This window comes from Aythya ferina (assembly GCF_964211825.1).
Source record: "Aythya ferina genome assembly, chromosome: 2".
Taxonomy (NCBI): Eukaryota; Metazoa; Chordata; class Aves; order Anseriformes; family Anatidae; genus Aythya; species Aythya ferina.
In genome coordinates this window covers 156,489,455-156,505,799 of record NC_140297.1, presented here as the reverse complement: position 1 = coordinate 156,505,799, position 16,345 = coordinate 156,489,455, and the positions used below count along the sequence as shown (strand labels likewise).

Genomic DNA, 16,345 nt, shown 5'->3' with positions numbered 1-16,345 from the left:
GAAGTCTTTTTTCACCCCAGCCCTTTTCTTTAGAACCCAAAGTGAAAGCTGTTTCCACCAACTGCCATCTCTGTAACCATCTGGAAAATCACATTTTCTGAAACTTTCCTTCTCTTTATCAGCTGTAACTAAAGCTATAAAATGGGAAGATGTCCCTGGTTTAATTAACACCCCTGTAGTTCAAAAGCTGATCTTAGTAATGAGAGGCAATTATAGCCTTTATTGAGGGACAGTCAGGTGGAACAAATCCAGCATCAGTCTATGGAAGACACTTCCCCATGCAGGTAATTTGGAAACTGCCTTTTTTTTTTTTTTTTTTTGTAATAAACAGGGTACCTTCCTCAATAGAACAGGTGAATCTATTTGTTTTGTAACCTGCAAATAACTTCCTTTTTTGATTTATGTATTTCCTTTTCAAACTAGTGCCTACATCCTATCCATTTGCCAACAGCTAACATCTGAGCTAAGGAAGTAAGTACGTTTTTTTGGAGGGCATTCTTGCTGGTTCATTCATCTTATTTTCTTTGTCTTGTTTTTGCTTTTCTTTTTGAAGGTTGTATAGTGTTCTAGCAAAACTGTAGACTTTGTGGTGTGCCCACGTCCTGAGGGTTTTGTGGAGTTCTGGTCTCTGCACCTCAACTTCAGACAGGCGAAAACTGAGGTCAGGGATACAGCTGGGGTTAGCTGAAGTTATCAGACTGTGGGACAATGGGGCACTAGCTGAAACAAGGAGATCTGCTTAAAATTAAAAAATACTTTCTTACACAGAAGAGAGTACACTTCTGGAGTCTGTTGCTGCAGGAGGTCGGGGAGGTAGGTAGTGTCAAGGGGTTCAAAAAAAGGATTTGGCAGCTTCAGATCAGCAGGTCCATAACTCGAGCCTAGCAGTGATGTACAGGGCTGGGGCAGCAGGAGGGGAATGGTCTTCACAGAGTGGTGCCCACATTTGGCTGTTTCCATGTAGTTGTCTACCTGTGCAGTAGATGTCTAAATTCTTCCGTAGTCAGCAGATATTCAGTCAGTCAATGGAGCAGCCAGTACTGTCATTTCAGCTCAGCATAAGGTAGACAGATGCTGGAATGGCAGTTAAATAACTCGCTGCTGCCTGTTTTCATTAAATCTTTGTGTACTATAAAGGGAGCTTGGACACCTAGCACACATGTAGATACCTAGATTTATGCATATTAATCTTGAACTGAGGTCAGTCCTGAGATTTCTGTTATAATCACTGCAGAGAAATATGTGGCTCCTGAGAATAACTTAGTGACCTGTTTTAGATATCTAGGTGTAGATGGGATGTACTGCACTTGAGAAGTTCAGATTTCTATTCATTGACTTTAATGGGAACCTAGAAAGTGCTACCCACATGGTGAATGTGTATCACGGCCAGGCTACTTGCAGACATCCTATTTTGGAGACTTTGGTACTGTCACTTGCAATCTTAGCTGTAAGAAATGTAGATTTCTAAGGCAATGTGATGTGAAAAATTGAAATTAACATTTTGAAATAGAAACCTCTACATTTGCTGTTTGATTTAGAGTGAAGGTTTAGCTGTGATTTTACTTTCTGTAAGCTATGCTGTGAAACATGCTACATCCTCTGTCCTGGATTAGTTTAGCATCATGGCAAAAGTGTCTTTCCTAGCCTGGCTGAAAAAGCTGTAAAACTGTAAGAGAAGCTGGTAAGTTCTTTACTCTTTGGTAATTAAAGTTGCAGCAGGTATTAAACCCCCTAAAATCCCATGGTGTTCCAGCAGTGAGTGGCTTTCAGAAGGGTGCCTATAGGAAAGGTTTGTTCTGTAAAGAAGACAATTTTAAAAAGACTTCCATTGATCAGTGTTTCTGTGGATGTCATTAACTCCTTATTGCCAGCAGACACAGAATTTAGATGTCATCAGTGTACTCTGGTTTTGGGATAGGGCTATACCAACTCCTCTCAAAAATGTTGTGGAGGAGGCCACCTATTTGCAAAGTTTTCAATACCTCAAGTGATGCATGATGGATATGACATTTCTTCAGCAAATGAAAGCAATGTTTAGGATTTTGCAGCTATTTGAAGTAAGATAGATTGCTTGTTTTTTTGTCTTTCTTAGTCCTGTGTATACAACTCAGTTTTTCTGTCATATTTACTTCAAATACAGGATGTGAGCAAGGAGATAGGAAGATCCTGTGACCGCGATGTCCTTGTAGCCACTGGAGCCTTGGATCTGGCCACAGCTCTGGAGTCACTGCGATTCACGTGGCCTGTGTGGGAAGGGAGCTGTGGTAACCACCTGCCTTGCTGATTCTCCTGTCTTTTCGTTCCCCCTCCCAGGTTATGGACATGCTGCCCCAGGAACGGACGCGGGGAAGGCCTTTTGCATGTTCTACGCCGTCCTGGGGATCCCACTGACACTCGTCATGTTCCAGAGCTTGGGCGAGCGCATGAACACCTTCGTCAAGTACCTCTTGAAACGCATCAAAAAGTGCTGTGGGATGAGGAGCACTGAGGTCTCCATGGAAAACATGGTCACTGTGGGTTTCTTCTCCTGCATGGGGACACTCTGCATTGGAGCAGCAGCCTTTTCCCAGTATGAGGAATGGAGCTTTTTCCATGCTTACTATTACTGCTTTATAACATTGACTACGATAGGTTTTGGAGACTATGTGGCCCTGCAGACCAAAGGGGCCCTTCAAAAGAAGCCTCTCTACGTGGCTTTTAGCTTTATGTACATTCTAGTGGGGTTGACAGTCATTGGGGCATTTCTAAATCTGGTTGTTCTCAGGTTCTTAACCATGAACAGCGAGGACGAGAGGCGGGATGCCGAGGAACGGGCGTCCCTGGCAGGGAACCGCAACAGCATGATTATCCACATCCAAGAGGACTCCCAGCATGGTCGGCCGCGGTACAAGGCCGAAGTAACAGACCTTCAGTCAGTTTGTTCCTGCATGTGTTACAGGTCCCACGAGTACACCAGCCGGGTGGTGTCCCACCAAAATTCGTTCAGCTCGAAGCTGAACCCCCAGTACTTTCACTCCATCTCTTACAAGATAGAGGAGATCTCGCCAAGCACATTAAAAAACAGCCTTTTCCCATCTCCTGTCAGCTCCATCTCACCTGGGTTGCACAGCTTTACAGATAACCACAGGCTGATGAGAAGGCGAAAGTCCATTTAAAGTGATTTGTCTTCTTTTGCTTTCCTTGTTTTCCCCAGTTCTTCTCTGTTGTTTTATTTTGTTATGTTTTTTTTTTGTTTGTTTGTTTTGTTGTTTTCCTTGAGTGAGACGGAGCGAGGCCGAAGGGAGTAGAGAAAGCCAGTCCTCCTCTGAGACTCAGCTCTTGAGCATGAAGCATGGATTATTACTGTTCCAGCAAAGTATGCCTTACATTACCCCCTCGGTGGATGTCAGAGGATTCAAGGTGACGTGAAGTTGGTACCAAATCCAAAGTTGCACACACAGCTGGGAGCCTTCATGTGCCACTGGCACTCCTGACCTAATAAACTATTTTCCTCACGAGCAGGTTGCAGCGTGCGTGCTTGCGTGCGTGTTGGGTGCGTGTGGGTGGGTGTGTGCGCGTGCAATTCCACAACTAGTGCCATGTGACAAAATTAAAGCATCAGGTATTATTTTTTTTTCCCTTGAGGCAATTGTGTTCCAGCCTGCTTTTAACTTTTTAGATTGCTTCCAAAAAGAATGGGGAGATGGGGAGGGGAGCCAATTTGTTTCCTTTTTTGCCAAGACAAGCATGCGCCATAAGCAGTCAATATACCAGGTGTATCATGATAAATTTTTTTAATGCTAGATTTTAGATTGTATTAACATTACAAAAAGGCAGGAAACGATGGATCATTTTAGCTTGCCAGTTCAAAATTAAAAAAAAATAAAATAAAATAAAGCATGCACTTTGTAAAACTGGTATGCATAATAAAAACACAAGAAAAACTAGCAATGGAATTAATAATCAAAAGCAAGTAATCCTGTTGATTTAACTATATTTACTTTCATCATTTGAAACTGTTCCAACAATTTGCAAGTGGATTTTTTTTTAAGATCAATTGGGAGAATTGTTGGAACTACAGAGTGTATTTTGTTGTTTTTATTTTATTTATAAAAAATATTATTATTTTATTATTATTTTATTGTGCAGTAATTACCTGCATGAATAGGAATTATATATTTTTTTGAATGCTTGGATTAGGATGGGTATTAATAGGTGGATGTATATTTTTTCTTATATAATAGTGACAGGGCATTCCTTGTTTTAAATAAAAGAAAAAAGATGATTGTCTCTAAATGCTTTTGATTTGTAAATAATGGAAAGCCTTTGTTGGTCTCAGGAAGAATTCAAGGGACAGTATCTTGTGTTTGGCTCACTGGGAACTTGTGAGATTAGATGTGATATTGCTTTTTTGCTAGGCAGAAAGGCAAAATGCATTTAGCAGTAATGGGCAAAAGCAGTTTTACTCCAGTGTTTAGAGGGTAACATTGGGAGTGATTGCATTGGCAAGCTGTAGTAGACGATGTTGAGACCAAGTTGTAGAGTTGTTCCTTGGAAATTGTCCTTTGCTCGGTTGTTCATCTGGACCAAACAGACTTTACAGAACCAAATTAGAGGCCTAATCCAGCTCCCTTTTAAGACAATAGGAATTTGCAATGATTACATGAGATTTAGTGCTTTGGGAGATTTATCTTTAATTTGACGGCGGTAGGACTGGGAGTTTTATAAACCTGCACCATTGTCTCTGATTTAATCCTATCTTTTAAATTGCCTTCCATGTTAATTCGCCATACAAAACCCATCTTTTTTTGGCACTAATCACTTCCTGCTGATTCTACCATTTTGTGCTTTCATTGTAAAAGCAATAATCCTCCTTTTATATATATATATATTGAAGTAGATGGTCTGTTTTCACACAAACCCCAGCTCTAAGCTCTGTGTGCTGATGGATGCTGATACGCTATCAAAGAGGCATCTATAGAGAGCATTAATAGGGAGAAAGAAGGAATGTCCTTCCTTCTCTTTTCTCCCTGACTTTAAATGACTAGCTATATCAAATATCTTCATGTTCTCCCTGATTTTGATATTTGTATTTCAATGAGTAAATGAAATAAATTTGACTTCCCTATGCAACTTCTTTTGGGATTTTAAATTGCTCTGGCATGCAAAAATCCTTTAAAATTAATGAAAAATTAGCTTATAATTCTTAATGAGGGTAGATGAGATGGACTTTTTCAGCCTAATATGTGGGTATAACATCTTTCAGCATAGTAAGAGAGCAAGCTGGGTGCATTAATGGCATGCTGCTGTTACCATGACCTAAGGCAAATGCTGATGGCAAAAGTGTTGGAGCAAGCATACCTAGAAAAGCAGTTTCAGGATGTATTAAACAACCCCTGTGAAAACTATATAGAATATGGTTTCTGGAGGGTGGCCCATAGGGTTCACCATGCTGTCAAAATTCACTTTCATAGTGCCATTGCTGGTGGCATCCCAGGACTGCAAATAATTGTAGGGGTTTTTTCTTGCTAAGGAGATTAGAAAAAATATGTACATATCTGTATCATGTACAAGTGCTGGGTTTGTTTGACATTGGGGTAAAGCAGAAAAAATCTGGGATTTTGCAGATTTCAGGAGGGTGAAATTCTATCTGCCTATTAAAGATGAACTTTTGTAACAGGACTTTGAGCCAAAACTTTGAACAGTTTTGTGAAAAACAAAGTTGTATTTTAAAAAGCATTGGTTAGCTTTTTTTTTTTTTTTTTTTTTTTTTTTTTTTTTAAGAAAAGAGGAAAATGCTATTTCTGCTGCATATAAAATAATTTTGAATGTTCTATAAACATTCTTCTTGTTGAACTCCAGATATTCAAAGCTGTTACATGTTCTAGCTGATTTGTTACTTAATTTCCCCTCTGGAACCATAAATTAAGTTAAATGAAGGGTAAATTTTAGCACAGGGGGTATTTTAACCAGGGGAGCAACTTACCTAGGGGGTCATAGGTTGTCTGCCACTTAATCTTTGCATTAAAATTGATTGTCTTTCTAAAAACTCTAGTTTAGCTTAGTCAAAGTTTATGGATTTGGTTGAAGAAATCTACATGTGTTGATATGATGGAGCCAGAGTAGATGTTTGTAGTGATACTTCTGAGTCTAAAGGATGTAGAGAGTTTGTATGTCGGAAAGCATTTTGGAAAATATATCTGCATTCATTAAGATTTTAAAATATTTAAAATTTATTTTTACCTTCTGCCCGAAGAACTCACAATTCTGTCCAGTCTATATTTTTGGTGCACATATGATTTTAAAGTGGCAAGGCATTTCCTTTGCAAGCCTCCATACATTCAGACACTTGTATGAGCTCCTGCAGGACTTTTCTTTGTGAGCATACACAAATACAAGAACTCCTGTGCGCACACGTCAGTAAACCAACCAAAATATGCTGAAAGTGCTTCTCTCTTGTTGTTTTTGTGGTTCTTGACTGATGCATGAATCTTGACTTGATCTGTTTGTAACTGGAACATGCAGTATCTTGGAAAGAGTAGCTTTTGTCCAAAGTTAACCCCAGCTTTTCACTAAAACATGCAAAATCAGTCCGTGAAAGTTGAGCTGATTTTTGTCTGCTCCACCTCTGGCTACTTACTGCCCTACCATCTTTCCCTCCAATGCCACTTTTCATGGCATATTTTCTTTGGTATGTTACTATTTTATTCTACTTAAGATACTAGTTCTTTAAGAACAGCTTTTCTTGCTTTCTACTCACTCTTTCGAAATACAGCTATTTTCTTGAAATTTTGAGATTGAAGCAGGTAGTAGTGGTGCCACTTATGACAATACATTCTAATATCCAAAATACCTAATCTATGTTTCCATAGCACAGAGACTTTTGCTATCGCTTTGTGATGCACTCTCATTCCCCAGAGTCTCATTTCCCCTATTATTAAGCATTCGAAATAATAATAATAAATCAGATTAATCTATTTATGTCACACTAATGTGCTGTTCATCAAAACAACACAAATTTAGCTCCCTGCTGTCGACTTTGATTATATAACAACCCCATTATCCTATCGTATTTCATATTATCATCAAAGGAAAAAATCAGTTTGATCAGTGAAGCACCAAAATAGCTTTGACTGAGCATGCTGTGATATGGAAACGAAAGAGGAAACAATAGAGCCACATAGGCACAACTCTTCTTGCTCTTCATTACTGCATAAGGAAGATCACAACTGGTCTAACTGGGCCTGCTTCTCCAGAACTTTGTACATATTTGTGCTTTACAAGAATGGAGGGGACATCTTTGGAAGGGGTGTCTGGATGTTACATGATGATGTCTGGATGAAGGATTCCAAATAGATTCTTGGTTGTTAATGAATAGAGAAGATGGACAGTGATCCTCAGCAATAGACCTCAGTTTGGATTCCTCTGTAATAGCTTATTAGAACAACATTAGCAACATTAAAAAAAAAATAAAAAAATAGGGAAGTGACTGAGTTAATCTCTTGTAATATCTACTGTAATGTAGGTGGTTTCAATAGCTTCCTATGCTTCGATCAAAGAAATTCCAGGGAAATAATCAAGATAATTGCAAATTCAATTTAAGCAAGGTAATTTCATGTTTTCTCTGACAAATTTGAAGGTTTTTGATGTGGAAAAATGACTCATTTGTTGCTAAAAGCTTTAAAAAGAGTGGTCAGTGGAATCAGAATGGAAAAGGGAAATGTTCCAGAATGATTTGGTGTGTGCAGACCAGAGAGCAGGGGCTTGGGTAGAAGTAGCTTTCTGTTGAAGTTTATGTCCTCATTTAGCTTTATGTAATATTCCTGTTAATATTAGGATCCAATTAAGACAGTCATTTAAAATCTTTATGAGGAAGCCAGACCAGAGAGACGTGTTGGAGTGTGTCCATTACAGTAATGATATGGACTTTTTAATGCATATTTCAACAAGACACTATTATTGACTGGAATATTGCACAAATTACAATGAAAATCACACCACAACTACTTTCATCAACCAGAAGTGCATAATGCTCACAGAATTGAAAAAGAAATATTGCCTTTCTAACCGGCCTGCCTGTCATCTAACTTTAATATCAAACTTTATTTTGGGAACTTCAGCAAGATAAACCATATGAAAAGGATTAGACATCATAATGATGCACCAAACTCAAAATAAATAGAATAATGACATTGGACACAGAGAAATTGATTACAGATGGAAGGCACTCTGGGACTCTTACGCTAGTTAATCTGAGCTCAGAGACTGAATTATAGCCATGAAAACTGACGGGAGCCTTTGCCAAAATGCAGTTTGCAATTATTTAAGATGTAGATAATGAACATGGCAGCAGAACTTTCACCCAAATAAGTAGTAGCAAGGCAAAAAAAAAAAATGTTCTCAACAGGAAGAGTACTTAATGTTATTTCCAGTCGAAACCACAGTGAGGTGATACTGAAGACGGTTGGGCTTTTATCTGGGTAGAATTAGTCTGGGAGATGCTCTCTTCTCAGATATGGTTTATACTTAGCTTTATTAGCCTAAGCATTATCAACAATTGATAACTGATGATAACTGTCAACAATTACCTTGTTGACACCTCACCACACCCATTTCCCAACCCATATCTAAGCATGTCAGGAACTGGAGAGCTGATGTGCTGCTTTGGGTGATCACAGAGAAGTGTTCAGGACAATGAAATTGGGCTCCATGGAGGTGTCTTCACTCCTGCAGACCTCCTGGAGATGTGTTTGATTTAAAGTGTTGTGCAGTCCAGCACTGACAGTATTTCAATGGTTACTGCTGATGAGATTCATGGTGATCCTAATTCTCTGGTTAGGTTTTTGCTGCTTTGTTGAAATCAAGACATTATTCAGCCAGCCCATCCTGAAAAGTGGAGGGATCCCTGTGATATATTTTGCTAGTGATGATGTTTTCTTACACTAGTGCTCCTAAGTGCAAGAAGGGCTCAGTGGGATGTAAGCAAACTCTTAGCTACTCTGTAGAGTCTGTAGTGGCAGGACGTTCTCTGAAGCCAGCAGAAGCTGTACTAAAGCTAAACTTATTCAGACTGTCCCTAAGTCTTTCATTTCTTTGGAAAATTTTCAGTGATCTCATTTTCGGCTTTTCCCTTAAGGGGCTTCTGCAACCCATCTGACTGATTCTCAGTCAAACAGTATTGTTCTTTGCACAAATTTCCAAGTCATGTACATGTACACAGCAGTATTCCTTTGGGGGAAAGTCCAACACAAAGCTTTAAATTAAGGAGCTTTCAGCATTTGCATCTTCTTTACACTGGAAGCTCCACAAAGTTACTCCTTGTGCATGCTGGAGAATGCAGACATGGTAAATGCGTGATGGTTGGGTTTGCTTATGTCCTTGGTGGATATTGCAGCTGCTGAGCTGACCCTTGCTGGACTGTTCTCTGAACTTGCTGGCTTTATATTGCTGTGAATTGGTAAGCTACAGAGAAATGAAAGTGCTGAGGGCTAATGTTTTCTCATGCACTTTTCCAATATGGTAACCTAACTGATTTGGGTGCAATACAATGAGTCCAGATTTACACACCACTGAAATTAGAATGAGAGCCTCTATTTAACTCTTAGATATGATATCTGTATCTTCAACTAGTGTTTGCCGTGAACAAATTTTCCTAAACTTAATGGTGAGAGTAAAAAGACCTGAAGACAGCAGTCAACATGTATAACTTATGTGACTGTATTTTTCTTGTTGGAATCCAGGCAACCAAAGCTTTCTGCTAATTTTAGTCTGTAAATATTATCTCTGGGGTCTTCAGCCTTCAATTTTCTCTCTTTTTGTGAATATTGTAATTAAGAAATATCCCAGAGCCTTCCCTCACCTTCCTTTCTGACCATGTAAGGATTGCTGCCATATTTTAATACAACAGATGAGAAGGAAAGAAAAAAAAAAAAAAAGAGAAAAGAGAGATTAATGCTGCAATTTTATTGGTAATTAATATTCACAGTTCCAAGCTCTGTCATGTTTTAGTTCACTTTGAGAAATGCAGAGCAAACAGCAGCATGATAACATTTATCATAGCTGGCTAATTCACAAGTGAAGCTAGCAAATATAATAATTGAAACTATGCTCTATAATGCATCTTCCTCATGCATGAGTTCTGATACCGCTAGCCTGGCTTTGATTCATCGTTTATCTGGTCTGTGGAACAGCTTGCAGTAATTGCTCTATCCAGAGCACTACACTTGAGGCTAGAAGGAAGATCCATTGCACAGACAGTGGCCCTCCGGCTTTCTCCATACGCCCTCCCCATTCTCTACCCAGACATTAACTCATTAGCTTGCCATTTCGTAAACGTATGCTCAAACCCAAGATCACCACATTCTGTACTTTCCCCTATCATGTATTAATGAAAAGCATTATGCTACAGAACTGCACCCTGGGGAAGGAAATGTTCCACTCTAATTACTACTGACAAAAGAAATCTACAGATTGATTAAAAACAATATGCGGGGAATCAAATAGGAAACGCAAAGTGCACAAACCTGCATGGGTGAAATCCACTTGTATCCTAGCTGGGATGCAACATATTGGCCTGGGAGGAGAATTTGGGGGTGTTTGTCTGGGGGAAGGCCTGAGCACTAGCAGAAAGCACAGATCTGAGCATGCAGAGATGCAGTGGTTTACTTGTTGTCTGTAGATCATTGGTAAGGTCTGTGGTATTGTTTCAAATTAAGGACAAGCCATGGGTCTTCTGGGTATAGCCTGTTTGCTGTCCATCTGCCATCATCCTCCCAGGCAAGAGTCACAGGAGATGTGGGAAGGATGAAGCATAACAGGGTCATGGTGGAGTGGATTGTCATTAGTGATACCACAATACTGATGTTGATGTTAAACAGGGAGCAGCAAAAATTGTGTCTTCTAGAGCCTCTTCCTTGTTCTGTTTCTGTAAGAGATCAGTTGCACCATCCTCCCTATTGCCTGTGGCAAATCTGTACTGCTCAGAAAGGCTTGGACTGGGGTCTCCTTGCCCATCTGTGATATTATATCCCAGAGCTGTTTTGTAGAAATGTGTGGGAAATGCTAAGCTGCTCCAGCTGGGTTTGGGAGGTCGTGGTACAGCGAGGAAGCCTTTTTGTATTGACTGTGTTTGGATAGTTCCTTCGTGTCCAAACATAATCAAAATTGACCTTTTGAGAAATAATGGTAATTCCTTATTGCTCTCTCTCTCCCTACAGCACTGGTATGCAGCTCCTTAATCATAATTATTGTTAAGACGCTAATTAATTTGATAACACTATTTAATTAGATTAGCTGAAGTACAGTGTGTAAATGATTTTGGCCTCCCAGAGTCTGAAATCTGAAGTCTACAAAATGATTTCCAAAAGGCCTGCTTAGTAGTGGCACTGCAGACATGGAGGTCATGCCACGTTGTCCTACTGACAAGCATCATCTTGGCATGTTGACTGGAAGTGTCTGGGGAAAGGATTTTAGCTCAGATCTAATATATGGAATTAGGCCCTCAATTCCCACTGAACTAAATAGGTGCTTAAATGTCTTTGTGGTAGGCTTTGAGCCTGAGTTTTCTCTTACTTGTAGAGAAAAGAACCAGTTGTGTGTATTAGAGAGATGGCATGACCCAGGTGGGCTGTAAGAGGCTGTATTTCAGGATGGAGCATGGTTCTGGTACCCATTTGGCCATTTGCAGCATGGCCAAAGGGTCTCAGCTGTGTTGTCTGGGAAGGATTGTGCTTTGAAGAGAGAGCCCCAAGTTGGCAGCAAGGCAGGGATGAGCACAGGGATGGGTTGCTGGATGTATGTGCAAACACATCTGGACCACCAGCGGAATGGGGAAGGTACAGCTGAGTTTCTCCATCACAAGCTGGGTTGATGAGGGAGCTGATGCTATGGCATATCCTTCTCCCAACCCCTGTCTGAGCAAGGTTACAGAACGCAGAGCAACAGAGCTGATTTCTGCCTGTCCTCTGGGTGAGGGTGAAGGAGGACAGGATTAATTTCTAGCTTACGCACTGGGCAAGAGCTCAGGGCAGCATTCTCCTTGGAAACCAAGACTAGGGCAATCTGCATCTCTTTTGTAAAATATGAATAATACTGCTTACTCCCTTCACAGGTGTTGCAAAGATTTTAATAAGCAAGGGTCTGTCTAGGACCATGAAACTAGTGCATGGTGGGTCTCATTGCTGTGTGTTCAACTTAGAAAAATGTGTTGCAACATTCTGTAAAAGGGGGGAAAAAACAACACACGCAATCTGTACTTTGAAAAATGAGGAGGCAGATTAACGTTTATCTTTTCATCTTTTTTTTTCCTTGTTTGAGCTTGGATTTCAATAAATGACTCAGGGCAGTCATTGGAATAGGTATAATGTGACTTCTCTTGCGGCACTACACCTGTTAGATGAAATTAAATCAAATCTTCTCAACGTCACTAAGAAGCCAGAGTTTCTGTTGTGTTGGTGGCAGAGCTTTGAGATAGCTCTATAGCCATTTCTTCTAGTGTTTCCTTTAGGGGATTTAGTACCCTTCTCTAATCTCTATGATTTGTTCTTCTGAGAGCCCCTTCTGAACAGTGACGTGGGCACATCTCATATCTTCTTTTTGCAAGTCATCCAAATGGGTCTGTTGGGCAGCTCACAGCTATTCATTGTGGTGAGGGCTACTGGAACATTCTTCTCCTTGCCCTGGTAAGCTACAGTTTTGCCAAAGGATTGGCTAAGGGAACACAGGATTGAAGAGATTTGTGAGATCCTTTTAAAAATGCCAAGTTAGTTGTGATTTCTTTTTTATTTTCACTGGACACTCCTTTCACATTCGTCAGCATCTCAGCCCCAGTTATTCTTCAGTGACATCTCTTTCCATCTCTGTTCTTTGTAGAATTCCTGTCACACACGTTTTCTAGCAAAGATGGCTATCACATTGCTCCTTCTTAGCATATTTTTTCAATTCTATACTGCAGTCAGAGGCAGCAGTAGGAAATGTCTCTTCGTGGTTGATACTATACTGTTTCTATTCTCCTGTGAAGATCAGAGCTACAGAGTCTGGTGTGGTCACCACTTGCTGGTATGCTCAACACAACTCAGTGATCTCCTCTTGCCAGTTTACCTCCTTTTTGACTGTTCAGCTGCATTTATATTGTGTCATATAATTTCTGTATAAGTTGTCAGTGCAGGAATATTTTGTGGATACTGGAGGATATGCACGCTGACTGCATAACAAGATGGAGATCCAAATGTCCAGGTTACAAGAGGGTTGAGACTCCGCTGCTCTAGCAGTAGGCTTTATTAAGTCATTTCCTGGGTACCACTCTGGGAACCTCTCTTTTAGTCTTTAATATTAACAAATTTGGTTAGTCCACCCAAAATTAGTTTGGGTGTCAGTATTCTTGTGTTGAACCCATGGAAAAAGAACTGGTATATGTTCCAGAAAGAGTCCTGTCTACTACTAACTTTTTTAACAAGCTAATAAGCAGAAACAATGAGAGACTGTATCATTCTTTAAAATGCAAACCTAATCTGTATTTCTTTTACAGAATGTAAATTTCTTATAATATGCTATACAACCAATAATACAGCTGTTGCTTTTCTGCAAGGTCAGGAGTGAACTGTGGAAGGAAAAAAAATGTTTTCTTTTTCCTCTTCCCTTGACTTGTTAAGATTTGTGTGTCTGTTTGTTGCCATTGAGGAGTATTGACTAAAACTTTTGATCCTAGTGATATGATGGCAAAGGAAATTATTTGGAGCTGGATAGGTCAATGGGGAATGGGAGGGGGGCTTAAAAATTGTTTCCAGTAGGCCAAAAGAATGTGGATACTGTCTCTTCAAGGTGCAATTTCTTCAACAAACTGTTCATCTATGAGAAACAGGGATAAAAGTGTTCAATTTGGGACCTGAGGAGTTTATATGGAAATTCTTGGATTTCTTCCAAACACACATACATGTTGAAATTAAATTGTGATTCCTACTTTGGAGACTGAGCCTTCCTGCTCAGACAGAAGCGTGTGTGTATGTGTGTGTTTGTGAGTGTGTGTTGATGCTATGTCTCTTTTGGATCTCTTGACACTTTTTGGTGCATTTTTGTACTTCTTTGAATGTGCATATGCGGACTTACCGATGGTATACTGACGGCATTCTAAAGGCCCTCAACAGCCTGAGATAGAGCAAAACTCTCTAAATTTCTGCCCTGGTTGATACATTTTCTGTGCAGCACACAGATCACTAGGAGCATGGTCTTCTAGAAAGAGGAGCACTTTGGCTGCTTGGCTGTGGACTGCACTGAGAATTTACCTCCTGAAGCAGTTTTCTCTGCTCATTTCAGACCTCTAACTTCAACAAAGTTGTTGAGCTGGTCCTAGCAAAGGAGAAAGAGCAGGTCATAAGCATCAAGATGTGATTTGTTAAATCAGAGATAACTTGATTACAGAGAACCAAATTAAAGATGTTTTTGTGTTTTCATTTCTTTTTCTGGCCTTCTCCATAACAGGAGAGGATGCCTTCACACATGGCCTTAGAATGCCGTACTGGAGTTAGAATGCAACAACAGTCAAATGAAAATATGATGTATTGCAGCTTATATAAAGAATGAAAACTGTATCACACAAATGTTTACAAGTCCAAGTAGACAGCGAACCCCTGTACAATATGTAATTTATGCAAGGGATTGCATCTTTCTTTTGTAATGAATGCACTAAGCAACCCTGTATATATTTTACAATGTCTTTACAGAGAAAAAAAAAAGAATCATTTACTGTAGTGTTGTAAAATAATGCACTTTTCTAATTTTTTCATTAAAAATCCTATGGCACGTTTTCAAATGTATATTGTTTCTTTTATATTGAATGTGGAAATGTTAACTTCCTGTAAAATTGCACTACAGAAGTAAAATCCACTGATGGAACCTATTTTGTTAAAGAAAAGTCCCTTGACAACCAACAGATGTTTATGATTATACAATATGTATGTGTGTGCATATATGTGCATATAGTGTATATATAGTGTATATATATGTATATGCACACACACACATATCTAGTGCTATGTGTATATATATAAAATGATATAGGTCCAGATTTATATATGATTGTATTAATATAATATCTATAGATTGATAGATATATAGATATGTATATATATTCATACATACACACAAGAATCACAATGTACAAACCCAGAAAGGATTACTCATTAAATTTAAGGGGGTTGGGGGAAGAAAGATGTCATATACAGAAGATATTTTGCATTGCAATAAAAGCTTTTTTGACAAAAGTACGTGCAGAGTGAAGTATGAACCTTCATCGAATATCCAACCGTGCTGTGCCCAAAAGATTACAGTGCAGAACGAACAAAAGGAAAATGCTTAGGGAAGCACTTGTAAGATCAGTGTCAGTGTATGTTGGACTGGAACTAGCTGTTGAAAATCCTCTCACATCAACTTTGTGGAGCTTAGAGGCAAGATCCTGGGATATGAAAGTCAACAGTGTTGACTTTGGTATCTCCCTGACGTGGAGATACCAAAGTTGCACTCAAAGTTATTAATCTAATGCTTCCTAGCAAAGAATGAGAAGTGAGTCTCAGTGCTGATTTTAGCTGGCACCTGTTGCTGTGTGGCACTGCCATGATTTCTCATTTGGCATGGAGTTTTGGGCAACTTTTGCTGTTGTTCCCATCCAGGTAAGTCTCAAGTGATGTCAGGTACAGGACATCACTTTGTCCTTATGATGTGATTTCTGCCCACTGAAATTTAAGTTTTCAGAGCTAATATTTCACATTTAATAAAAATGGTGATGGTACACAGTTTTATAAAAATGCTGGCCTACATTAAAGCAACAATGAAAAAGATTCATAAAGACTTCATTTTGTGATGGTGAAGATGAGTTCCCATGGCACAGAAAGGAGAACAACCACTTTAACAATAGAGATAAATATAACTGAACAATCTCACATGCATTTTCTGTGCTGCATCAGATAACATCTCTGTTAGCAATTAGGATCAACAACTTCTTTATTTTTGGAGTGGTATTTGCCAGCATATTTTATCATCTCAACTTATCCAACATAAAATGACAAGCCAAAGAGTTGTTGAACCCCATCCACCCATTTTGCAAGGAAAAAAAAGAAAAAGCCTTTTAGAGTAATTAATTGAGCAATCAATAATATAGACTTGAAGACCACATTTTAAAAGGGACCCAGGTAGTACAGAGGCATGTACAGGAGAATTTGAAGAAGAGCTTGTGCACTGAGCTTTTCTTAACAACCAGAGGAAAGTTAGATATCTGGAAAAAAAATATCTGGGAAAAAAAAAAAAAAGTAAAAATAAAAACTTGCAGAAAAGTAAGCCTGATATTTCATCTATAGGCATATAAATATCTTTATAA

The 16,345-nt window shown here is 39.2% G+C and overlaps 1 protein-coding gene across 1 annotated transcript in view; it reads left to right on the top strand.

Annotated features, from left to right (window-relative positions):
* Positions 1-15,236, top strand: part of KCNK9 (potassium two pore domain channel subfamily K member 9) — a 99,196-nt gene extending 83,960 nt beyond the window's left edge. The window contains exon 2 of the mRNA XM_084509340.1: positions 2,314-15,236. Coding sequence (XP_084365466.1) covers positions 2,314-3,155 — 842 coding nt within the window. The 3' untranslated portion in view covers positions 3,156-15,236. The remainder of the gene's footprint in view (positions 1-2,313) is intronic.
* Positions 15,237-16,345: the final 1,109 nt, after the last annotated feature.